This window comes from Delphinapterus leucas, chromosome 16 (assembly GCF_059928025.1).
Source record: "Delphinapterus leucas isolate spDelLeu-1000000601 "Yukka" chromosome 16, BTC_Dleu_Yukka2, whole genome shotgun sequence".
NCBI classification, from domain to species: Eukaryota; Metazoa; Chordata; class Mammalia; order Artiodactyla; family Monodontidae; genus Delphinapterus; species Delphinapterus leucas.
The window spans coordinates 55,231,732-55,255,711 of NC_143144.1; the positions used below are offsets into that span (position 1 = coordinate 55,231,732).

The window sequence follows — 23,980 nt, forward strand, 5'->3', positions numbered from 1 at the left end:
AAGCAAATTCGAAGAAGCATAACATGCAAAACTCATGCAATCCCCAATGCAATCTGAGAACAAAAGGTGGTTTAATTGGGGAAAATCAGGAAAGTTTAGTACTTGTTTAGAGCAACACGAGACATTGTGAGGACGAGAAGCCATTGATGTAAGAACAGGGAAGAGTTAAGCACTGGAACTCTTGGAAAGCTACTCTTACCTACACCACCGAACGACCCTACTAGCACGCACTTCTGAGATCTGGACATTATCTTGTCGTACTGTGACATTTTCTCACTCTAATATTGACTGACAAAGATCTCTGAAGTAAAGACTTATGAAAATCCTGACTTGGAAATCCTGAGGTGTCTGCCAGAAATACCAATAAAATTATTACTACTAACATTATAATCTGCATGATGGGAATAATAGCAGTCTTTTTAAACACATGAAAATAGGACCTCAAAATGTAGTAAAGATATATAGACAGTTTCCTCTATCATGCCTATAAATTTTGCCAAGTTTCTATTCTGAAGTTTACACACCCCAAAGCCACAATGTCATTCCCAAAAGGTTTGAAGAACAAGACCTTCTAGATAAAAGTGTAGCTCGAAGCAGTCAGTGTGCGCCACCAGAGACCAACTGCTCTGTAAGTACCTGCAGGACAAGGGCTATGCCTCCCTTCCTCCTCTTCCCCCTGCACCTAGCACAATGCCCTGCAGACCACGCGTGCTCAGTAAATGCCACATGACTGACAGGAGTCGTCTACCAGCAAAGGTGTCTCTGAACAACCTCTGTAGCAAGAGAACACGTGCCCACCAAAAGAGAGGATGTGAGTGTCAGGACCCGGGACAGCTCCTGACACACAGTAGGAGCTTCCTTTAAAAACACTGGCTTGGGGCTTCCCTGCTGGCGCAGTGGTTGAGAGTCCACCTGCCGATGCAGGGGATACGGGTTCGTGCCCCGGTCCGGGAAGATCCCACATGCCACGGAGCGGCTGGGCCTGTGAGCCATGGCCGCTGAGCCTGCGCGTCCGGAGCCTGTGCTCCGCAACGGGAGAGGCCACAATAGTGAGAGGCCCGTGTACCGCAAAACAAAAACAAACAAAAATAAATAAAAAAAAATAAAAACACTGGCTTGGTCAGCTCACCTCTTCTGAAAGTGCCCTAATGTCATAGCTGTTAGTTATGAGTGGCAGCTCAGTTTAGTAAATAAAACCTTTCCCTAAGACTCGAGAGGCACAATGTGATCTTGTTCAAGAAGTGCCTCATCTCCATTTTTTCTTTGGTATCGTGGAAAAGCAATTACACTTTTCCTAATTGACTTCCGAAGTGATGTAATAAAGATAAATCTGCCATAATGCCCCCAAGAAACACACAAAAAATCAGGCATACAGCTCCTTAAAGTATAAATGCCTGGATGGATCGTGTGAACATCAAGCATCTCACAAATTTTACTCTGGTGTAAATCTTATCTCGGGAACATCACAAAAATAGCTATTGGCTAAAAGAACCTGGATCAATTAACATGAATTTTCTTCCCTCTTACTCTCCAATCCCTGCAGATGGAGCAGATATCAACTTGTGGCTTGGCCACCATCCACAGGGGCTCCTGTTCCTCTTGACAATTCTCACTCATTGCAGGAATCCAACCAGTTTCCTTTTTCACCTCTTACTGTTTGTACCCAGGGCCAAACCAGAAGTTATCGGGCCAAAGGAAGTCCTCCTGGGAAGTCAGTACCAGGCTGACCAAACAGGTTTGAGAAATTGAGGACACTGTCCCAACTCATCTGTCCTGGCACACATGTGACAAACTCAATATGAAAATCTAGATCTATGCAAATGACAAAGTGTAGGGTACACAAGAAAGCTACTCACGATATACTAGTGCACTAAAAATAAGATTTGCTTTACATGATGCTCCAGAGAAACATTCTGTGCCTGTACTCTCCAAAACAAGAGTGGCTTCTAAATGCACCTACAAACTGAGCTGGGGTGAGGAGAATGCATCAGCGAACAACCTGGCACTTTCCTCCAACAGGGCTGAGTGGACGAGCTCAAAGCTAGGATAACCAAAGCCCCTGGGCCACATTTGGCCAGGTCCTCACCTGACCGTGATGTGCTGTATCTAGAGATTAGAGAAGAGGACCCTGCCCGGGATGTAGCCTTTCCCAGCTTTGGCGTGCCTGATATCTCACTGTAATTTCTTTTACAAGTCAAAAAACAAGTTTCCTTCCTGCTTTCTGTGTGACTGGCTTCAGTTTAATGAGCCACTGGAGCCAGTTTTGTAGGCATACCTCTTTCCGCAGAGGGATGTCAATGAACGTTTAATTCCAGCAGCCAACTGCATGACCCACTAGGTTGCTACATTTTAAAATGTGGTCCACAGATCCTCAGCGTCAGAATCCCCCAGGATGCCTGTTACCAAATCTCAGTCCTCAGCCCCACCCCAGACCCACTCAATAAGAAACTCAAGGAGTGTAACCTCAGAGGATCCCATGTACGCTACACTTGAGCACCAATACACCACTCAGATAAATCCTGTTCACAGCTGTGCCCACAGGATCTAGCAGGAAAACTAGAACGTGGCAGGAACTCAATGATGAACTGCTACTTAGTCAGCCACTTATTTTTGAGGAGCTCTGGTCCATTTGCTAGGGCAACCCCTCAGCCCCAATGCTAACAGTTACTGGGCACTCTCTGCGTGCCAAGCCCTGTATCAGAAACTTCTGCGTATGCAGTTCCACTGCACCCACAGCCCCGACAGATCCGTGCATCCCCATTTTACGACTCACACTGAGGTTCTTGCAGTCTCTCAGCTCCCAGGGCTCCTGAGGGGAGAACAGACTGAGCCCTTTGACTTGGCCTTTCCTCTAAAGCACTTGGGCTTTCCCATTACGATGGGGCCTCGTCCCTCGCAGGACAGGACCTGAAGTGTCGGGACACTCTAACTTCCCATGACCACTGGGGCAGGTACTGTTTTGCCTCCAAAGCCCCTGGCAGCCACCCTGCAGGGGCCCCAGCAATTTTCTGCCTTTTGAGGAAACAGTGCTAATGCTTGTACCAGGCTTGTATATCCATTTGCTCAATTAAACTTTTTTTTAAACCCACTCTCTGCCATTGCTGTATATAAAAGAGTTTGCTTACTTGCAAAATCAGCACGAGTGAATCTTTCCCTCCCCTAGAACCTCCTTGCTCCCTGTTAGAGAAACAGTTAGCACCATGCCTACTGATGGCTTTTCCACACAATTCCTCAGGTTTCCTCCGCTCTCCGCACTACATCTGCCTGGCCTACGAGGAGCACAGCCAGCCAAAGGAAGGCCACAGAGGTGGTCTGCACTGCAGGGAGATGTGCATTCCAAACAGGACAGAGAGGAAGAGGGTCTAGAGAGGTTGCTGGACAGCCACAAGGGGCCCACGGAACACACAGGGGAGGCATGCTCTAGTGAAAGCAAACACGGGTCCCGTCATCACACAAGCACAGGGCAGCCAACATCTCTCTCAGAACTTAGTACTTGAGTGAGAAAGGGTTTTTTGGTTTTTCTTTCTTTCTTTTCTTTTTTTTTTTCTCTTTACTGCTGGGAGCAGACATTCAGGAAGGCTGTGAGGAAGGGGATCTAGCAAGCTTACGGTACTCGAAACAGCTCCCGTGAGGCCAGGCTCCGAGATTCTGCGGAGGCCCTCGGGGACCGGAGGGACCAGCGGAGGCGGTGGTGAGAAGGATGGCGGTGTCTGGCTAACGGGGGGGAGGGAGCCAGGAGTGCTGGCTGGCTGGCTGTGGTGAGACCGCCTCTGCAGATGAGGGGGAATGAAATCGTCTAGAGTCGGCAAGGTCAGAGGTGAGCCGGCAGGGACGGCCGCCGGGACCGGGGGGCCGTGGGGCCCCAGAGATGCTGGAGGTCTGTCAGTGCCTTCGTGCCCTCTGTCAGTGTTAACCAGGTAGAGAGGGACAACTATTACCTCAGGCTGGGCTGGGCTGGAGGAAGTGGCATCCTGTAGGAAATAAGGGGGTCATTACGTAAAGGGGTACGGCAGGGAAGAAGGAATTCCATAGTTAAACAGCTGAGAGCGGACATGCAGTGATGTACGCTGAGAAATATTTAATCAGTGCCCTTTCCTCAGAGTACACGAGACAGTCAGTGCTAGCCAGTTGGCCTCCTGACACTATGACACAGAGGGAACCCCATCCAAGTTTACTTTCCACCCATCTATTTTTGAGTCCTTTTAACACTTGAGAAAAAGAGAACAACAGAACAGGCAGGCAGGCTGTGTTTAACCCCAAAACTGCTTGCAGAGCCTGAAAGCTTGGGAGTAAATACAGTCTCTTTGGCACCTTGTTACAAAACACATGTAACAGAATAGTTCACCATATTATTAGTCTACGGATTCTAGGCTCCAGCATACTTACGTATTTACAGAAAAGAGAGGCGGGGAGACACAGGGAGGACTGTGCTGAGATGCTGAGACAGAAGGGTTTGAGCCTCAAGCTGCAGCACCATTCACGGGGAAAACGAGGTAGGGCGGCCCAGAAAACAAACAAGCTGCTCGCATGAGTTTTCAAAAGAGTCGGTGTAGGAGACACACAAACATTCCTAATTCCTTGCCTTGGCTGGATAACAGGGCTGCAAAAGGTAAGGTTCTTTTCTCTTCCGGTTTTCGGGATCAGAGGTAACCTGGGGGCCTAGCACAGGTGGTCTCACTGCTGATGAAGGCCGAGTCCCCGGGGAGGGACTCTCGCCACGGCTAACGGCATCCTTACGGACGGCAGAGAATAGCTTGGGAGGGCCAGGAGAAGGAGCAGAGGGTGGCTTCCCCGTGCCGGCTGTGCAGGAGGCAATGCTGGGAGCCCGTGCTCGAGTGCCCGCAGCTTCCAAGGGAGTGCCTTTGTCTGGGTCACGTGCAACACCAGAGAGGTTTGCCGATGCCACCGGGCGAATGTTACGGGATAAACAAGGTACATATAAGCTGCTGACCTTTTTATTCCCAACTGCGTCATGACGTGGGTTAGAGCTCACATTCTCTCTATAAACTGTCCTGGCAGCTGCACAGCGCTGCTGGGGGTGGGACCAAGCACTGGGGAGCGTGGAACCCGGAAGTGAGGGCCCAGGACACAGCACACCTTCGGGCGCTGATCTGGCTGCCAGGGGGACGGAGACGGGCCGGGGTCGTGAGGGGCTCTGCTGGCTGGGGGTGCCGGGTGGGCCGTATGGCTTTGGTGAGCTCAGGTAAAGGGAGTCCTTGAAGGAACTGCGGGTGCCGGGGGGCTGCCATGCAAAGCAGTCCTCTTGAGGGAGAGGAGGGCACGGGGGAGAGAGGACCTTTGGTAGTATTTTTAAGACAATAAAAAGAAAGAAAGAGGAGGGGAAATGGAAAGAAGGATGACCATTAGAAATAGCACAACACGACCTGAAGAAAAAACAACTCTGTACACGTTTTTAAGCAAATCCTCAGCTTAGACTCCTCATGGCCTGTACATTTTTCCTTGCGGTAAAGCCAAGGACTGAATCCTACTCACCTGGAGAGGCAGGCCTGACTCTCCTTTACATCAGAGGGAGGCTGAGCTCAGCCCAGGTGCTAAGTCAGGTTGACACGAGTCCTGGGTTGACCTGTACCGTCTGAGACCTCCTGACCCAAGAAGGGTGCCCAAGGGTTAAACGCCAGCGGAAGAAGCCCCAGAGGCCCCAGTTTTCTCCAAACCTCAAAGATTTTCCTCTTTGTACCTTCAGCTTTAAAAGTTTAAGTTCCCTCCAACTCGAGTGTCTTCCATTCTTTTCCCTCAGGAAACGGACAACTGGAAGAATCATCCTTAGTTGTTCACAGGAGGCAGCCGTCTTAATTGAGTCACTAAGATTTAGCATCAGTTCCATAAGCATAACAAATTAAAACTCACCAAGAAGAGAATGCTAGCTAAGGACTTAGAATCCGCACGTGCTCTTGTCTCAGAGGAAACAATTTGATGGAACTAATTATTAGAAGGAAGACAGGCATGAGGTTAAAAGCATGCAGTCTCCCATTTTTGACGCACCCAGAACAAAGAGACCAGGCAATGAAGCATCTGACTGGCTTGGACTGTGCCTGTTTACCAAATTCCAGACCATTCCTCATTCCCACCCAGCCCACCAGGCACAGACAATCCTAAAAGGGGGTGATCAGCCTCAGGCTCATGGTTTAAGCCCAAAGCTCTGGTTCCAGGCTCAGAGCTAGAAAACTGTAGTTCCCACCTCATTCCCTTTCCCTCAACACAGCCCCTCGCTCCTCCCTGGGTCTCAGCGAGGCAGAGGGTCAGGAAATGGGGTAAATCTCCAGATGATCCTCATTTCAAGGACAGCCACCTGTCAACCTGTGGCTCAACTTGGAATCAAGTAAGATATTTTCCTAATGTTATGGACTGGATGTGTGACCCCTCAAATTCTTAAGTTGAACCCCTAACCCCAAGTGGTGGCATTTGGAGATGGGGCCTGTGGGTGGTAACTAGGGTTAGATGAGGTCATGAGGGTGGGACCCCATGATGGGATAGGGGTCCTTATAAGAAGAGGAAGAGAGACCAGAGTCCTGTCCTTCCCCAGGTGAGGACACAGTGAGAAGGCAGCTGTCTACATGACAGGAAGAGAGCCCTAACCAGGAACCTAACAGGCTGGCACCTTGATCTTGGACTTCCCAGCCTCCAGAGCTGTGAGAAATAAATGTCTGTTGATTAAATCACCTGTCTTTGATACTTTCTTATAGCAGCCTAAGACACCTAGATTTTCTTCACTGGCCCCTCTCTTTAAAGGTAGCCCAGTATGAGAAGAAAATGAGAACCTTCCGCTAAATTGCACAGGTAAAGTATATTAGAGTTTGGTTGATAAATGGCAAATGGATTGTGACCCCAAACTGGGAGGGTGCAAGGGTGTGGGCCCATTTGTATTTTATTTTTATTTTTTGTGGAGTGCAGGCAGCAAGGGGGAAGGGATGCTAGTGAGGGTAAATAAGTGAGAATAAAGTATGAGTCTGGACTAGAATATTAACCCAGAGACAGTAAACAACCCATCCCTCAGCAAGCTAGGTTAACTTGATGCCTATCCTTTCCACAGTGTGCCCAGGACACTGCCAGTGGAATGTGGCCATGTGTACCAGCCAAAAATACAAAATGTATCTTCAGTCATTAGTAGGAGCAAAAGCATCCAGATGTACTCTCGGTTTCAGTGAACTTGGGCTGGAGGTTGGGGTGTATTCACAGACTAAAACGATGCTCTCCAGAAACAAAACACTTGACCAAGCACGCACCAAAGGGACTGCGGGTAAGTTGACGATGGTTGCCAGGGAGGTAAGTAAAAGGCAATTTTGAGTTAGGCTCAAATTTACTTTTACTTCGAGCTCAAGTGTCCCACATGTGATTTCTTCTTGCCCAAAGACAGAAATCGTTTTCAATGACTTTTTAACTTAATTTGGCTGTGGCCATATAAGGTGCCAGGGCTGCATTATAACAGGCCTGAGCCTTCCCAGGGCTCTGACCCTGTAGAGAGGACGCTTCCCCAGAGTGTTGACAACGCACTAAGAGCCAAGGCCTTCCTGTCCTGGGGCTCCTTTGAGCTCTAGAGAAGGAGGGGGATAGGCACAGTCACTTTACACGTAAGGAACTACTTTCTGTTTTATTGTAAACATTGTGGGAACCATATAGGCAGTTGGCATTCCTCCCCAGCTGGCCACTAATGAAATCCCATTTATCTTTTTAGAAGATGGGGTGGTGACAAAAATGGGGCTGCTTGAAGAATCTGACATGTTCCTAGTATGTACAGTTCCAGAAACTATCAATCCCTGCCTCCACTGGGGATCCCCAAGATGCTGCTCTCAGAGAGGGGAAAGCCCTGATTCCGCGTCGCTGCGCGTGAGGAGAGCAGGGCAGCAGGAGGAAAGGCAGACGTGGGAGCATCAGGAGATAGGATTCCCCTCTGGCCCGTGTGTCCTCGGACTCCAACTCAATCCTTAGGAGGGGATGCTAGGCCTGCAGGTGTCTGAGAGCTGTCTTCATCTGAAACCAAGCCAGAGCAGAGAGCAGCCCAGCCCACCTTGGCTTTGTCTAAGCCAGCGTATACTTACAGCTCTGGCAATAGCTACAGAGACAAGAAGTCATTTTTGCTTTCAGAAAATGAATCTATGACCTCAAGCCTCTTGAAAGTTGGGTGGCCAATTTTACACTGGATATATAGAATAACACCTCTACATCAGCAATATGCCAGGTATCTTCTCAGACACCCAGGTAAAAAGGACATTCCCGGATAGTGACTGATGAGAAAATGCATGCATTATTCGTAGCCCACATCACAGGACAATTATCCTTGTTGTGAGGCTCACCCTTACACACTCCTTGAGGGCAATGTTTACACAGTGATCCAAACACAACAAATGCTCAGTAAAGTTGCTGTAAGTACATATATTTAAAGGGGATTTTTATTTACTTCACACGCTGTTAAAATTCTCTCTGTAGAAGAGCTATTTAAGAAGCCAAAAGGAATTAGTGAGCTACCCTTTGGGCTAAGTCCCTGATAGTGGAAGAGGATGTGCTTCTACACTTGCCTTGAATTAATCAGAACTATTTCCTACCCTGGATATAGAGCCAACTGTATCCAACCTCGAGAATGCCAAGAAGGAAGTGTGCCTGCCACCAGCAGCAGACTTAGATGCTGGGAAAGGTCTTAGAAACAGGGAAACTATGGCCAGTCATTTACCAGACAACAGACCTCCCACATCCCGAGGCTAATGAGGACTTCAGGAGGCCAGGCCCATTCACAGCTCCTGGCCCTGACCAGCGGCCCTGCATGCACGTGGCAGTAGCTACAGGAGACAGGCCATGGTAGGGGCGGGGAGGCTGAGTAGTGCTGCCTTGGCACACAATTCAGCAACCTCCTCTAAGCCTGGGAGACAAGGGTCTGCAAAGGGGAAGGAAGGCATCATCTTGGACTTGGTTTCATTCCAGGGATGAGCGCAATTTTATGTCCTCACGAGCAGAACCCAGAGGATTATCGGAGAAGGGGGGGTGGGAACAAGGAAGGCACGTGGATTTCCTGGGCTCCTTGCGGGTTGTAGGAGCATGTGCACAGAAGGCAGGCGGGCGCAGGGAGGTGGACTGCGTGGGGGAACACATTTCTGCCGTTTTTGAGCAGTGCAGCTCTTTTTAAAAGAAAGGATTGCTCTGTTCCATGGATATTACTCCGCTCTATAAAAACACTCTTCACAGATTGCCTGAATTAAAACAGGGTCTATTACTTTCGTCAAGATGGCAAAGTAGGGAAGTCCCTGGCAGTCCAGTGGGTAGGACCCTCACTCTCACTGCTGAGGGCCTGAGTTTGATCCCTAGTTGGGGAACTAAAATCCCATAAGTTGCAGAGTGCAGCCAAAAAAAAAAAGACAAAGTATCAACAGGAAGGGGAAGAAAGAAAGATGAGGAAAACAACTTAGAGGAAAAACTTAAGCAGAATTATTCCTACTGCAAGTTGTACAACGTGGGGTACACTTTCTTTCGTAGGGTAGCGCTAGGCAGTGTAAAGCCCGCTGTACTGCCATTCTGACTTCTGCCTGCTTCTAGGCTGCTGGATTCCGCGCTGGCCACAGCTCCCTGATCTTAATCTGTAAGGACGGAGCTGCTGAAACTCTTACAGCCTCGACACGAGCAAATTAATGAAATAAACACAAGAGTGCAGTCGCCTTCTGAATATTATGCTCTAAAGAGTTTTCATAAAACAGGCTCAGACCTTTTTCCCACCTGGCATTCCCTCTTTCAGAACATTTCCACACACGTTTCAAACCTACGGAATATTGGACTTATGCTTCTGATACCCTGGTACAGACCAGCCTCATCCCATACATCTGCTTCCCTTGACCCCAACTTCTCCCTAACTCTGGTCCTCCCGGGGCTTTTTCAGAGTTGGCCAAAAGTGGGACTCAGAAGCCATTCCATCATCCAGCTGGGCGAGCAGGAAGTCACAAGTGCAAGCTAAACGACTCAAGAACAGTCCCCACCCTGCCCTTGGGCACCCACCTACCTGAGGCTTGTCGGAAGGAAGGTTGGGATGCACACTTCGGTAGCCCTTGGCAACGAGTGGAGAGGGCTGGGCGTTTCCATTGGCATCAGCATTGGAAGGAAGCCTCCACTCATCTGAGAGATGAAAAAAAGAAGAAAGCCCTCACTCACAGGAACACTCCCTGGTTCCCCTCTTAATTGAAGGGTTCCCCTCTAATTGAAGGGTTCCTGGTGGAAGGCAGGGACAGAAAGGATGCAAGAGAAACCATACCTGCTGAGGAATTCTCTGGCTCCAGAACTACGTGTGGCGCACAAAGGATGAAAACAAGAGGGGGGGAAACAGAAATGGTTACGTTTGCAGGAAACAAGCACGTACTGCACAGAAAGACGAAACTCCAGCACTCCGTTGCCTGACACAAAATGCCCTCAGTCACGATGGTCTAATTACCATAGGAACCCACTCTAAACCATGATGTGCTCACAGGCGCTGACCTTTGAAAACACAAGGCTCACATTCACAGTAATGAAGAAACAATTGTTCTTGACATTCTTATTTTACAGACAAAAAGGCCACAGAACTCTCCTGTCCAGTCCTGACTCACTAACTTGCATTCCCCTTTTATAAGCCTGACGTGGGCCCAGAATGACCTCTCCTCACCAGCAGCCTGGGCTAATTAACAGACCCGGAGAGGGAGACACCGACAAGCACTTTTTCCATGGCTGTTGGTGCTGCGCAAAGGGGAGAACATGATTTAAGCCCCAAGGTATCTGCTGTGATAAGGACTTTTTTTCCTCCCTGCCTGCCTTTCTTCTTTCCATTAAACGAGCTACATAAAGATTTCAAAATCTAATCACCCTGAGTTTTCATCATACTACAAGGCACCCTTGTCCCCCTTCAGCCAGCTACCACCCTGCCCTCCATCTATTGCCTGGAGCAGCTCAGAGACCCTAAACCTCTCCTAACCTGACCAGCACCGCGAGGCAGGACGGCGCAGTGGTCACAAGCTTGGCTGGGAAGGCAGCTGGACCTCAATTCAAATCCTGGCTCCTCCACCTATGGGCTCTGTGGCCCTGGGCAAGTTATAAGCCTCAGTTTTCCCATATGAAAAATGGGGGTAACGATATGCCTGCTTCATACGTGTTAAGAATTAAAAGATATAATGCACGAGAGATGTTTAGAACAGTGCCTGGCAGAGCTCAGCAACGTTTCTTATTTACCACCATCTTCTGCATCACCTCTTGTCTCTATTCTCTATCTTCCATGTAGCCCAGGGGCTAGCAAACCTTTTCTGTAAAGGGCCAGTTAGCAAATACTTTAGGCTTTGACGGCCATATGGGCTCAGTCACAACTATTCAACTCTGCTGTTGTAGCACAAAAGCAGCCGCAAACAATATCAAGTGAACGAGGGTGGCTGTGTTCCAATAAACCTTTATTTGTGGAAACTGGAGTTTGAATTTCATGTAATTTTCACACAGCACATTCTTTTTCTTTCAACCCTTAAAATATAAAAACCCAGATGCAAGAAAAAAGCGTCCTCATGCTTTCTGTCCAATTGTGGCAGCCCAGATTGAAGAGGGAAATTTCTTTTGCAACTCAGAAGTAACCTTGTGAACAGTAAACCAAAGCCTGCTTTATTCCAAAGAAGAATTTGAGTTTACAAGAAAAGTATTGGAAAATTATTCCCCTACACCCTTACCTTCTGATTGATTCCACTTTTAAAAGCATAAGAGCTAAGTCTAATTAAAGGCAAGCCAAAAAATACTACACACACACACACACACACACACACCATCCCTTGTTAAAGGGATGTACAAAAATAAGCATAGGCCAGATTAGGCCCAAGCGCCACAGTTTGCCAACCCCTCATGGAGCCAGTCCCTTAATTTCCTCCTCCTCTCTGGTTGCCTCCTTATCTCACCCTATATAAAGAGGGGAATAAAGCACTGCAGCTCTCACAGCCCAAGGCTCCATTTCAATGTGGCTTCCTCAGGCATCAGAGATGGGCTTTCCGGATCGAACGTCTTTCTAAGTGCCAGACGCTGTTGGCCACTTTTGCATATATTCAGTATTTAATTCAGTGTACACAAGTCTGTGAGGTAGGTAATCACTCTGCTTCATGGATGAAAAAACAGAGAGGCCAATTGACTGGCCCAAAGTCACACAGCCAGGAAGTGATAAAGCAGTCAGCCCAGGTCTCCAGAATCAAGTGCAGCACTCTGTCCACCACCCACGGCCACCAACCCTGCCATCTGCCACAAAGCAGAGCCTACATTCCAGGGAGATGGCGGAAGCCAAAGGGTGTCAGAGCAAAAGGCCAGGCAGGGGAAAAGGTTTCAAGTGATTTGCATCCATGTACAGCAGTCTATCTGCATCGGAGTCACCAGGAGTGCTTGTTAAAACACAGATCGCAGGGCCCCATCCCCAGAGTTTTTGACTCAGAGGAGAAGTGAGGCTTGAGAATTTGTATTTCTAACATGTCTCCAGGTTATAGTAAGGCTGCTGGTCCATAACCCAAAGCTCACTTTGAGAATCACTGACATACTAATGTACATTCAAAAACATCCTTACTCTGGGAAACCATATCCATTTTGGCAAACTCCGTCCTCCTCTAAAACGAGGTTTTTATAACCTGTTTCAGTTGTACATTCTTTTAGCAGGTTGGCTGTCACATTTCTGCCACTCCCTTAGGGACAATTCCTAGATATCTGTCTTCTTGTCCCAACCACAAGGCTGGGAAATTTACAGGACTTGATTTTTACTCACATTACTGCGATGTACCAGCTCGTGCAATCAAGGACAAGCTGTTAATCGCCCTAAATTTCACTGTTTCCATCTATAAAATATAATCCTTACCCCACATACACCGCACAGGGTTGCTGAGGTCAGGTACGTGACGTGTCCTAAAAGTGACCGTTTTGAAAAAATTTTTATTGGAGTTGATTCACAATGTTGTTAGTTTCTGCTGTAGAGCCAAGTGAACCAGTTATACATATACTTATTTCCACTCTTTTCCAGGTTCTTTTCCCATATACCTCATTACAGAGTATTGAGAAGACTTCCTTGTGCTATATAGCAGGAAAAGTGACCATTTTAACACTCACTAGTGCATCCATGCAGATCCTGGCCCCGAGATTTCCTTGCAACCCGCAGGCCTTCAGGTACCAGGTGACACACTATGAAAATGTTTCTCCTTCCTCCCCTGTATCTATCACTTTTACTATCTCATCTTCCTTCCTAGGTTATTTCTAGTCCGGCTTTGTCAAGTCATTCTATCAAATTTATTTGATTTACACACACGCACTAAATGTCAATAGGTTCTCTTAAAAAAATTTTTTTTTATACAGCAGGTTCTAATTAGTTATCTATTTTATACATATTAGTGTATATATGTCAATCCCAATCTCCCAGTTCATCCCACCACCACCCCCGGCCCTGCTTCCCCCACCTTGGCGCCCATACGTTTGTTCTCTATGTCAACAGGTTCTGATGAGGGGCTATCAATAAAGGATGTGAACTTTGTACATGGATGTGGAAGCATGTTATTTTGTCTGCTCTTTGGCTGGGTTGGTTCTATTCAGGTGATGTTGGCACACAGATGTGTCGTGGAAAGCTGAGGTGAGTCTGTTCCTCCCAAACCCTTAGGTATCATAAAGGGACTGTCATTGTGGAATCAGACAGCCTAGTTTGAATCCTGTTTTGCTCACTGCATATCCTGCAGCAAGGGACATAGCCTCATCTGTGAAATGAGAAATTTTCTCTCTTGTCATAAGGACTAAGTGGAAGTATGTGGCATAAGGTATGTGCTTAGTAAGATCGGGATCCAAAGCATAAGGGGAAAAAAATTTCCCAGACACAGCAATTAGAGCAGTTGACTCTGCCATTTGATGAATAGCCTTAAGAACATAATATCCTCGGGAATCAACCCACTTTTTCTTCTCATTCCAAGTATTTAAAACTGTTCCCCTTACCCTGTCCCCAAAAAGGCAGTTCCCAGGACTCCTCAGAACGTTCCTTTCTTATTTAAAAGAGCTGCATTTCTGACATTTCATCCTCCTTCATCTGTTACCTACTCTTCTGAACCTTGAAGGTTGGTAGCAGCCCAGGGCCTTTTGTGTCTGAGGGTGGCAGGTGAAATTTTATGTACATGATCATCAATTATTAACTCTTGGTTAGGGAGACTGCCAAAATGCTTCTCTCAATAAATGTTAGCTCAGAGCTCCCGTGATGGAGGAGGGCCTTGAAAAGCTGGGTCCCTCAGGAGGTTTTGCAGCCCTGAGGAGACCAAACCTTTCCATGAGAAGTTTAATTTATTTTGCCTTATCTTTTTCTCCATCTATTCTTTTCTTTTTTTTTTTTTTGCGGTACGCGGGCCTCTCACTGCTGTGGCCTCTCCCGTTGTGGAGCACAGGCTCCGGACGCGCAGGCTCAGCGGCCATGGCTCACGGGCCCAGCCGCTCCGCGGCATGTGGGATCTTCCCGGACCGGGGCACGAACCCGTGTCCCCTGCATCGGCAGGCGGACTCTCAGCCACTGTGCCACTAGGGAAGCCCCATCTATTCTTTATATACAATCTTTTCTGGCCTGTGGCCACAGCTTACTTATTTTCCTTTATCTCACTCTGTGCTAATTTCATTTTGGTCTGTTGTAAGCTTGTTTTGCTGATCACTTCTTGGGATCTCAGGACACTTTTCATTGAGTTAGATCTGTGTTTCCTGGTAGAGAATCCACGAGTTAGAGGAAAGGTGTTAAAAGTGGGTCTAAGAGCGTTCCATACCTTGTTTAACTTTTATTCATGCTGTGTGGTAAAGAATTTACTCTTCCCCAAAAGGAGGTCTGGCCTTTGCCCTCTGGCTTCCAGGAGTTAATCTCTAAGCCCTTGGAATGTCATCCTGATAGGACTGTCTTTGTGCTAAACCAATAACGTGACTTAGGTTGGGGGCCTTTGAGCTCAACCTCCTAACAGACTGGAGAGTGAGACGAACCACTTGGGCAGTGGATAACACCTATGTAATATAGCCCCAACGAAAACCATGGACACCACAGCTTGTATGACCTTCATGGTTGGCACTGCTCTGAGCATGTTCTCACACGCAGTGCTGGGAACTAACATGTCCTGACTCCACAGGAGAGGGACCACACCAACTCCATGCTTCCTTGTTTTAGCTGATTGTAATCTGTATCCTCTCCCTGTAATAAACCAGAACTGTGGGTATAACAGCTTTCAATGGCTTCTTTGAGTCCTGCTACCAAATTATCAAACCTGAGAGTGGTTGTGGGAATCCCCTGACCTTGCAGTTGGTGTCACAGTGAGAGTCTTCTCTTGTGGGGACTTTTGCCTCCAGCTACTTCTCATTTGGCCCCCTTTTCTCATACATGAGCTCACGAAAAAGACTCTTAGTTAATGGGGGTAGGGAATGTCTAACTATTTTAATGTCAATTTTCTTATCTTTTTGCTACTGTCATTTCTCGAGAGCAAATGTGAGGAAATGAGTTGACTGCAGGTCCAAGAATCTTTACATCCATAGCTAACTTTGCAGTCAAGAATCAGACAGGAAGGATGGGAGCCAACTGGCACAGAATAAGCTGTAAATGTCGAACTGAACTTTGGCTTTTGAGTCAGAACACAGGGATCGATGGTCTCCATGCCATACCAGAAGGAAGCTTCGTACCGCACCCACCACCAGTTCAGGCTCCCTGTCTCCTCTTAAGATCACCGTGACCTGGGGACACAGCTGGAGTCACACCTGAACCAACAGGGCCATTACCCAAACCTGGCCAAGCTATTATACCAGGAAGCAGGAATAAGAGGCCTCTCTTGGAGGCCGGGAATCAGCATTAAGATTGCTGTAGCTCTTTCCAGATGGTTCAGATCCCAAAACCTAGGTCTACATTCAGAGATTAGGAGGGTGGTCAGGGATCCAGAGTCAAGCTACCACTGAGGGCAGGAGCCTGGAGGTTGGGTTTAAACTGGGCAACTCTGAGGGCTCCGTCTGTCACTCCACCTCAGAGAGCATCTCCACCCTCCCCATGTTCACTTGGATGCCAATGGCTCCCAAATCCACACCCTGGATTCCAAATTTCCAAATGCCTATTAGAAAATTCCTCCTAGAAGTCCTTCTCTTGCCAAGAAACTCAGCACGTCAAGAAATGGAATCCAACATTCCTTCCAACTCCCCTCATAAATCCAGCATCTCCATGAGTGCCACATCTATTCTCCTAGTCAAGAAGGGAAGGCGCCTTCTGCTCAGCATGGAGCCCTACCTCTCCGCACTCCTTAAACACTGTGCCAAGCCCTGCCATTCCACTCTCCAAATACACTTCTCGCTTGGCCCCTGCTCGTCATTCCCACCACCACCACGCTGGGCCTAGACCCTCACAGCCTCTACGAGAAATTACTGCAAGTCTTTAAGTGGCCTCCTGATCCGCAGAAACTAGAATCGTTTCCATTCAAGAGCACCTTGTACGTGCCTGGCTCTGTGCTATATCTTGAGATGGAAGAGTTCACTGCATCCCAGCAACTCTATTAAGGTCATCTCCAGTTTAAAGATGGGGAAAGTGAAGCTCTCCAAGGTTAATGTGCCCATATTACCAAGACAGTAAGTGGTAGAGCTGAGCCTTGAGAGAGGACTGTGTGACTTGAGAGCGAGACTACCTCTCACAGGGTAAGGGAGCTGGAGCAAGGACTGGAAATAGGGGCCACCTCTGAAATGCGGGTGTCAAGGGGCCATATGGTGAAAGAAATCAGGCCACAGGTGCTGGGCAGTAACGTGAGACCGAAGCTTCCAGTTCAGGCAGATGATCAGCAACTTGGAGATCTACAGGGATGGAGGAATGTGGTAAAGCCAGGGAGCAATGCAGAGAGGAGACAGCCAGAGCAGCTGGGGCACAGATGCTGGCCCTGGTGGCAGGGGAGAGACCTGGACGCTATCTGACACCCACTATCTGTGAAGACGCTGGGAAAGGGAAGCACGCCCAGTCCTTGGCAAGAGCCAAGCAAGGCTCCCTGCCTCACACTTGGGCTCCCAGTCCAGGCTAGCACAGCTGCCGTCAAATGCTGCCGAAAACTGTTTCCATGAGGCTGGTCAAGTCTCAGAGGCTTGGTGGGGGCCAGCAAGTTGTCATCCAGAGGTTCAGATGGAGGGAGTAGGCAGGGATGAGGAGGGCTGGGGAGCCACACGGACCCAGCCAGAGTCAAGGGCCAGCAGGATGCTGGCCAATGGCCAGGAGGGTAAGAGAACAAGATCTCTGGTCCTGAGTGTCCCACCTCTGGAGGTGCATCCTCTTTTATCCTCACCTCCAGTGTTAACTCATTCCAGCCTGCTGTTCAGCTAATCAGTGTAATTTCCCCCCACCCCTACTCAACCCCAGCTTGTTCCTTTCCACCCAAACTGGCCTAGTGTACAATCCTGAATGTGTCCCCAGTGAATAGGCTTCTGTTTGTGCCAGGTTAATTCCCAAACTTCCCAAGTTCACAGAGCATTCTGGAACTAGAAAGGCTTGAAAACCATCTTTCCCAAGTCCCTCATACTTCATACGTGCTTCAGAGGTGTGACATACGTGTGGTCAGAAAGCATGACAGTGGACTGGGGCTCCACACCTGACTCTCTGGTTGGAACTCTTGTGCTCACATGATGCCCCCAAATTTCTCTCCCTTTTCTTCCCTTCTCGCCACAATTCCTCGTGACTCCCAGTGATGCCTGGCCCCTATAGGATGCAGAATGAATGTCTGCTGATTTGGATTCAATGACCTCTATTTATCTGGAGAAAAATAATCCACAAAGATTAATTTACTGTAAGGTGTGAATGACTGATAGCCATCCCCCAATCCTTCAGAGTATTTTCAATTTAAAACAAGATCTTTTTTTAATCCAAATTATCTGTTATAAATCTGTAAGATATAGAGTTATCTGGGGACTAGAGAGAGCTTCCTTAAGTGCTCAAATCACTGCACTGGAGTGCAAACCTACAGACAGCAAGGTAAAGAATAACATCGGGGCTCTGTGTTAGTGCCACATTGTGACCACCAGGGGGAGCTCAAGGCTCCCTCTCCTGCCATTCACCATTCCCATTCACCACCAGAGGAAGGGCCAGGAGGTTGTGAGGTCATTTTATGGGGCCACGGGGCTGTAGGTATGGTCCTTCTCTTTAAATTATCCCTTAGGTTTCTCTCTTTCCCAGAGGTCCTCCAGCTTGGGAGATGGATCTTCCCAGCGGCCCCACCTCTCCTGGAGACCAGAGTGGCAAAGTACAGTAGGGAAAGAGGCAGGTATGGGTCCAGGAAAGCAGAGCCAAGCAGCTACTTTCAACCTAATAGTGCTGGAGGCCACTCACGCCTTCCCCTGAGCCTAGGGAAAAAGAAGCTTTCCACAGGGACTGACATTACCAGAACGGGGCTGGTGCTCAAACCCTAGCCTGGCCTCGTCCTTGGGCATCTGCCTTGGTACCTGTTACAGCTGGCAGGGAACAGAAAGAAAGTCAAGTTTCCAGGATGCTGGGTACTGACCATCTCCATCCTGTATAATTCCATCTTATCACAACACAGCACTCCCGACTGTACCAGAAGAGCTTGCGTGTCTCTGGTCCCAAGGAAGTGGTCATCACCCCAATTCATTTTCTCTCCATTTCCTTCCTTCAAGATGGGAGAAAACTCCCATCCCCTATGGCAGTAGCTCTCAAGTGTGGTCCTTGGCCCAGGAGCATCAGCATGACCTGGGAACTCGTTGAAAATGCAAAACCCTTGACATACTTCATCCTCACAATGACGCGGCGAGGCAGGTACAGTTATCAACCTGATCCGACAGGTGGGCTCACCAGGGTTGAGGGAGAGCAGCCATCTCATCCCAGGCTGTACAGCCAACAGGTGGTGGAAGTAGGACATGAAACTCATGTGCCGATCCCAAAGTCCCAGGTGTCCACCTCAGCACCGTGCTCCAGGTGCCCGGGTTTCCCGAGGGGCGGGGGCTTCTGCGTTGGCCTTAGACACGCTCTCCTGATCCTGCTCCCTCGGGATGCCTCCCTGCTTTCCGGGAGCTGAGGCCATTCGGCCGCCTGCACTTTTCAGTCTCCCTTGGCTTCTTCCCCAGCCCCAGCCCCGCCTGGATGGTCACAGCTGAGCCCCTAGAAGTGGGGACGGCTCAGAGAAGCCAAGCCTGGAGGCCATCCCACCACTCCCTCCCCAGGCCCCTAAGCCATCTCCATCCTCCTAAACTAGTCTGCAGAGCCTCAGACTGCTCACGCGTTCCGTCAAAAGCTAGAGTAAAGTGGTCGCCGCCGTGCCTTTGCCTGAAGCAAGTGGGTACCTGTCAGTTTAGGGCAGTGATCACCACCCACCACAGAGACGAGACGGAGAGGACTGTGCCAGGGGCCCCTGGGAGAATTGGTAGGCAGAGCCCCACCCTTCCCCTGGTCTCCGAGGTAGCGCACCTGGTTTCCTTTCCTCTTGCGGGGTTTCCCGAGGGCTCACAGGGCTACCGCTTGGGATCTCCCTGTAGGAGGACGAGGCCCGGAGAGTCACCGCTCCCTTCCCAGTGCAGATTTTTGTAGGATCCGTGTCTGAAAAGGAAAGACCCAAGAGGAAGGACTGAGTCCCAGGCTCCTGGAGGATGAAAGCGACAGTCAGCCAGCAACTTGGTACAGCTGGGGAATGAGATGAACCTGGTTACAGACAGGCAAAGTCTGACGGTCAATGAAAATTAACCTGTGGATGGTGAAGAGGGACAAATCACATTTTCAGAGGTTTACCACCCATCATGAGGTTAGGAGGAAATGGAGGCAACAGTGAGTTCTGAGTCAATGGATGCGTTACAACGTCAGCTGTAAACATTTCCAAATCAAAGCGGGTTGATTCCTTTTATTAAATGAAGTTTAGGTTGGTGAGCAGCTTCTGACCAATTAGTAAGGCTCAGTTCAAGAAAGAATTTATGAAAGATTTCTCAAGCTCCCACATCATCCTTCTTAAAAAAGAGCAAGTCGACAGCACAGGGAATTAGGTGGTGGTTCTGTAGAGAATCACTGCTCCGTGCAGCCCCCCAACGGAAAAGCAAAAGACAATCTCCTTGTATCAGCAAGCCAAGCCCCCCTGCAGTGGTGAGACAGGATATGCTGCCTGGGGAGAAAGATCAAGGGCCAGAGCCTCACATTCTAAACTTAATGAAGAAAATTCACACCAAAGAAAACGACTAGAAATGCTAAATCCTTCAAGGAACAGTGTTCGCTGCACTTCCAGCTGAGCCTTCCCTGGGCCCCGACCTCTCCTACAGTTCACAATGGCCTAATAACAGACCAAGGGTATCTTTCAGAAGTGCATGGAGAAGGATTTCAAAATAGGCTTCAAAAGATCTGGATGTTCATCCTCCAGGAAAATCAGTAATGGGGAAACAAGAAAGCCACACAGACCACACAGCCCTAGGAGGTACACGTGCTGAATGTTTCTCTCTGTACAGCTGAGCTGAACTGAATTCCACAGTTTTTCAAGTTGCTCACAGCACAGCCTGGATCTTGGACCTCAAATTGTCATGACTGGGATTATGGGTAAAGTTTAAGGCGGGCATCGGGCAGGATGTGGGCTCAGATGTCCAACTCATGCCCATTCCTGTGCCAGGGCCAAGAGGAGCCAAGCCTCTTTGCTCCTTTCCACTCTGGCAGCCCCCTTTCTGACAGCTCAGACACAACGATCATTAGTGTTACAGAAGAGGACAGATCTGCCGTCAGCACCTCTTGCCCTGAAAGCAAAGCCCAAAACCACAATGTATGGCAGAGCAGGCAGCGGCCTTGGAGAGCATCTGACTCATCCAACCCTATCAAGAGCATAAGTGACTGATGTCACAGAACTATTGGCAAAATTGATTCACAGTCTTTTCAAAAGGGTGAGGGGCAAAGTCATGGTCTTTGCCAAAGGGTGAGGGGCAAAGTGACAAACCCAGCCCATCCATAGTGTCCTGGATGCACAGCCAGATTGGCCCAACTCCTGAAAGAACCACCAGTGGGATAAAGAGCCACCTGGGCCTCACTCGTCTCATTTTGTACAGAAGGAAGCTATGAGCCAGAGCTGTTGTCTGAACTGCACCCCCTTCCTCGGAGAGGAGAGGCAGGAAGTGACTGCTGGTGAGGTTCGGGGCAGAGGAGGGAGTGCTCAGGGAAATGGTCCTGCCAGCATCACAGAGACGCAGCCAGGTTTGGCATCTAAGGGAGCTGCTTCAAGTTCACACCAATTCAGAGATTCCCTGTGTAGCCACATTAGTTCTTGGGGACAGTGGAGTTTTAAATAAAGTCTTGGGAGCTGGAACCTCTAAGGGGAACCTAAGTCGTCTATGTGGCTCAGACCTACACCAGCTGGAATCAACATTCAGCCTCTGGACTGACCTTCTCCTTAAGGGGGAGGGGCAAGGCACCTGTCAGCTCCTCTCCACACTTGCCGGTGGCTCACAGAAACACACACATACACACACACACATACACACACACACACACACACACACACACACAGAAAGGAAACCAGCCAGAGAAGTGAAAGGGAGTGGCTCCTAAACATGCAAGGATTAGGCCTCCAAGTCTTTGTTAGAAGGAAAGAAGAAAGGATCATGCATGATCTGCTAACAATTAAAAAAAAAAAAAAAACCAACCCAAGGAGAGATACCTGGAGGGAGTACTAGGCCTGAAGAATTTTTCACTGTCTTCACAGGGATTATTTTAACAGCAGAAATAGAGCGTGCACGTATAGGGTCTGCAGTTGCTGAAAACACAAAAGGGTAAATGGTGCATCCAGAAAAAACATTTGGGAAACACTCAGGCAGTGGAGGAACAGGGCAGGGACAATAGGAGGAAGTTGCCCACACCAAAAGAACAATAGGAAGAGCGGTAGATGCAGTAACTTAAAATAACCTGCTTTCGCTCTTTAGAGTCCTGTACAAGTCACCAGAGCCCTCCCATGACCATCCGCCAGATACAGCTGATCAGTGTCTGTGCTGCCTGCCACACCAGGAACTTGCTAGACAAAGAGATTACAGAGACGCAGATGGCCTGGCAAATAGAGGAAGGGGAGAGCAAGCAGGGTCCAAGGGGCCCCCTGGGAGAAGGCTAGGGTGCCTATGCTGGGGGGAGGCTCTGAGGAGGAGAGTTATGGCTCCTCTAACTCCAGAGGAGTGGAGGAAGGACAGGGAACAAATTTGGGAGCTGCCTGGTCCTTTCAGCCATCACAGCCGCTTCTCCAGGATCGTAACTCCTGGGGTCTTGTGCCTGTTCTGACAACCACAGCTCTCTGGCCCTGAGCAAATCAGAGGCCCCATCTGTTGGGCAGCAGATGGCCTACTTAAAGCCATCCTTCCCTGGGCAAGAGGTTGCCAAGTGTCCAAGTGCCTGTTCAAGACTCTGGGCGCACTCGAGCGCGAGGCCCAGGGTGCTGACACCAGCTGAGCTTTGAGAGCTGGGATACTGCCTGGCATGTGGGTGAAGGCTGCTGTCCTCAAGTCCCGGATGCTCATGCTTATCTAGGCACAGGCTTCCCTGGGCCCCCTGCCTACCCAGATTCTGGAATCTCAATGGTGGGCATAGTCCCAAACCCTCCTCCTCACAACAAGCCTATGGTAGCAATGTCACTCTTGAGCAACACCCGGAGTTCTTACGGTCCCAGATCCACGTCACACCTTGGGGGGTAGGGCTGTTTGGGAAGCAAGACCGTCACGGCTGTATCAGCATCATGCTGACGAGCCTGTCAAGGGGACAGGAGGGAGGCAGGCAGCTCGGAGGTGGGTAGTTCACCTTCCAGTCCATCAGGCTGTCATTTCACAAGGTCCATGGCAGTCATACAGCCGCCAAGAACTGAGCTGATAATAACAACCGTGCACGTGTTAAGATACAAACATGCTTTCACAGCAATCCTGCTGACTGTTCCTTACGGCCACCTGGGAGATTGGGTGGGGGGATTCTGTTACCATTTTCAGAGGAAGAAGCGAGAGAGCTGGTTGGAGTCATCCAGTGCACAAGCGAAGAGGCTGAGACTGGAGCCCAGCTGTCCTGGCACCTGGTTTAGTGAGCACCCCAGGCCGCCCTGATGACTCCAGGTTGCACCTGCTTCCTCTTTCCAACCAAAGGTGGGTCTTACCAAGGAGCGAGGGGAATGCTACTCTACGGGCCACGCTGCCCGCCCACCTCCGGGGTCTCTTCTGCTGATGAATTCACAGGGCTGGGGTGAGCATCAGACACGCTCGTCTCCCCGTGTGCTCCTCACCAGATGCTTATTAGGCACCGCCCTTCAACATTCCCTAAGCGAATTAGCCAAGGCTGTCCAAGACCCCGAGAACATTGCCTCACACCAGGCGTGGAGAAGAGCGGCCGGGCAGGGAGACACGGAAGACAGGACAACAGCAGGACCCTCCCAACCAACCGGCCCCGGGATCCCCATCTCTCCTGCTCTCTACGCCTCCCCTCCTGGCTGCTCTTTCTGACTTTACACTTTGCCTCATCTCAAAATGAATACTTGGCTGACCCAGATAGTAATTACAAAGTCCAAATATGTCAAACTTTTTTTTTTTTTTTTCCGGTATGCGGGCCTCTCACTCTTGTGGCCTCTCCCGTTGCGGAGCACAGGCTCCGGACACGCACAGGCTCAGTGTCCATGGCTCACGGGCCCAGCCGCTCCATGGCATATGGGATCTTCCCACCCCGGGGCACGAACCCGTGTCCCCTGCATCGGCAGGCGGACTCTCAACCACTGCGCCACCAGGGAAGCCCCAAATATGTCAAACTTTGTAAGCGTTTTCTTTGAGGGAGGGTGCATTTTGACTTAAATGCCCAATAACAGGACTTTTGCCCTCCCTCTTTGATACCATAAGACTTGTGGGATGAGCACTGATAGAATCACTGGAACCTGAATCTGAAGCAGGAAAAAATACTGCAGATCATCAAATTCTCTCATTTTCTAGATAAGGAAATTCACAGCCATAAAGACAAAGGACCTCCCAAGAGTTCTCTGTTTACGAGCAGCAGGCCAGGACCCGAGCCCGT

General features: G+C 49.2%; 1 protein-coding gene across 2 annotated transcripts in view; it reads right to left on the bottom strand.

Moving 5' to 3' along the window:
• The window catches only part of SORBS1 (sorbin and SH3 domain containing 1), a 241,929-nt gene that overhangs the window by 90,523 nt on the left and 127,426 nt on the right, over positions 1-23,980 (bottom strand). For both annotated transcript variants that reach the window (XM_089897262.1, XM_089897261.1), the window contains exons 4-5: positions 19,403-19,531; positions 10,001-10,113 (exon numbers count right to left, since the gene is read on the bottom strand). In XM_089897262.1, the coding sequence (XP_089753388.1) occupies positions 10,001-10,113; positions 19,403-19,531 (242 nt within the window). The remainder of the gene's footprint in view (positions 1-10,000; positions 10,114-19,402; positions 19,532-23,980) is intronic.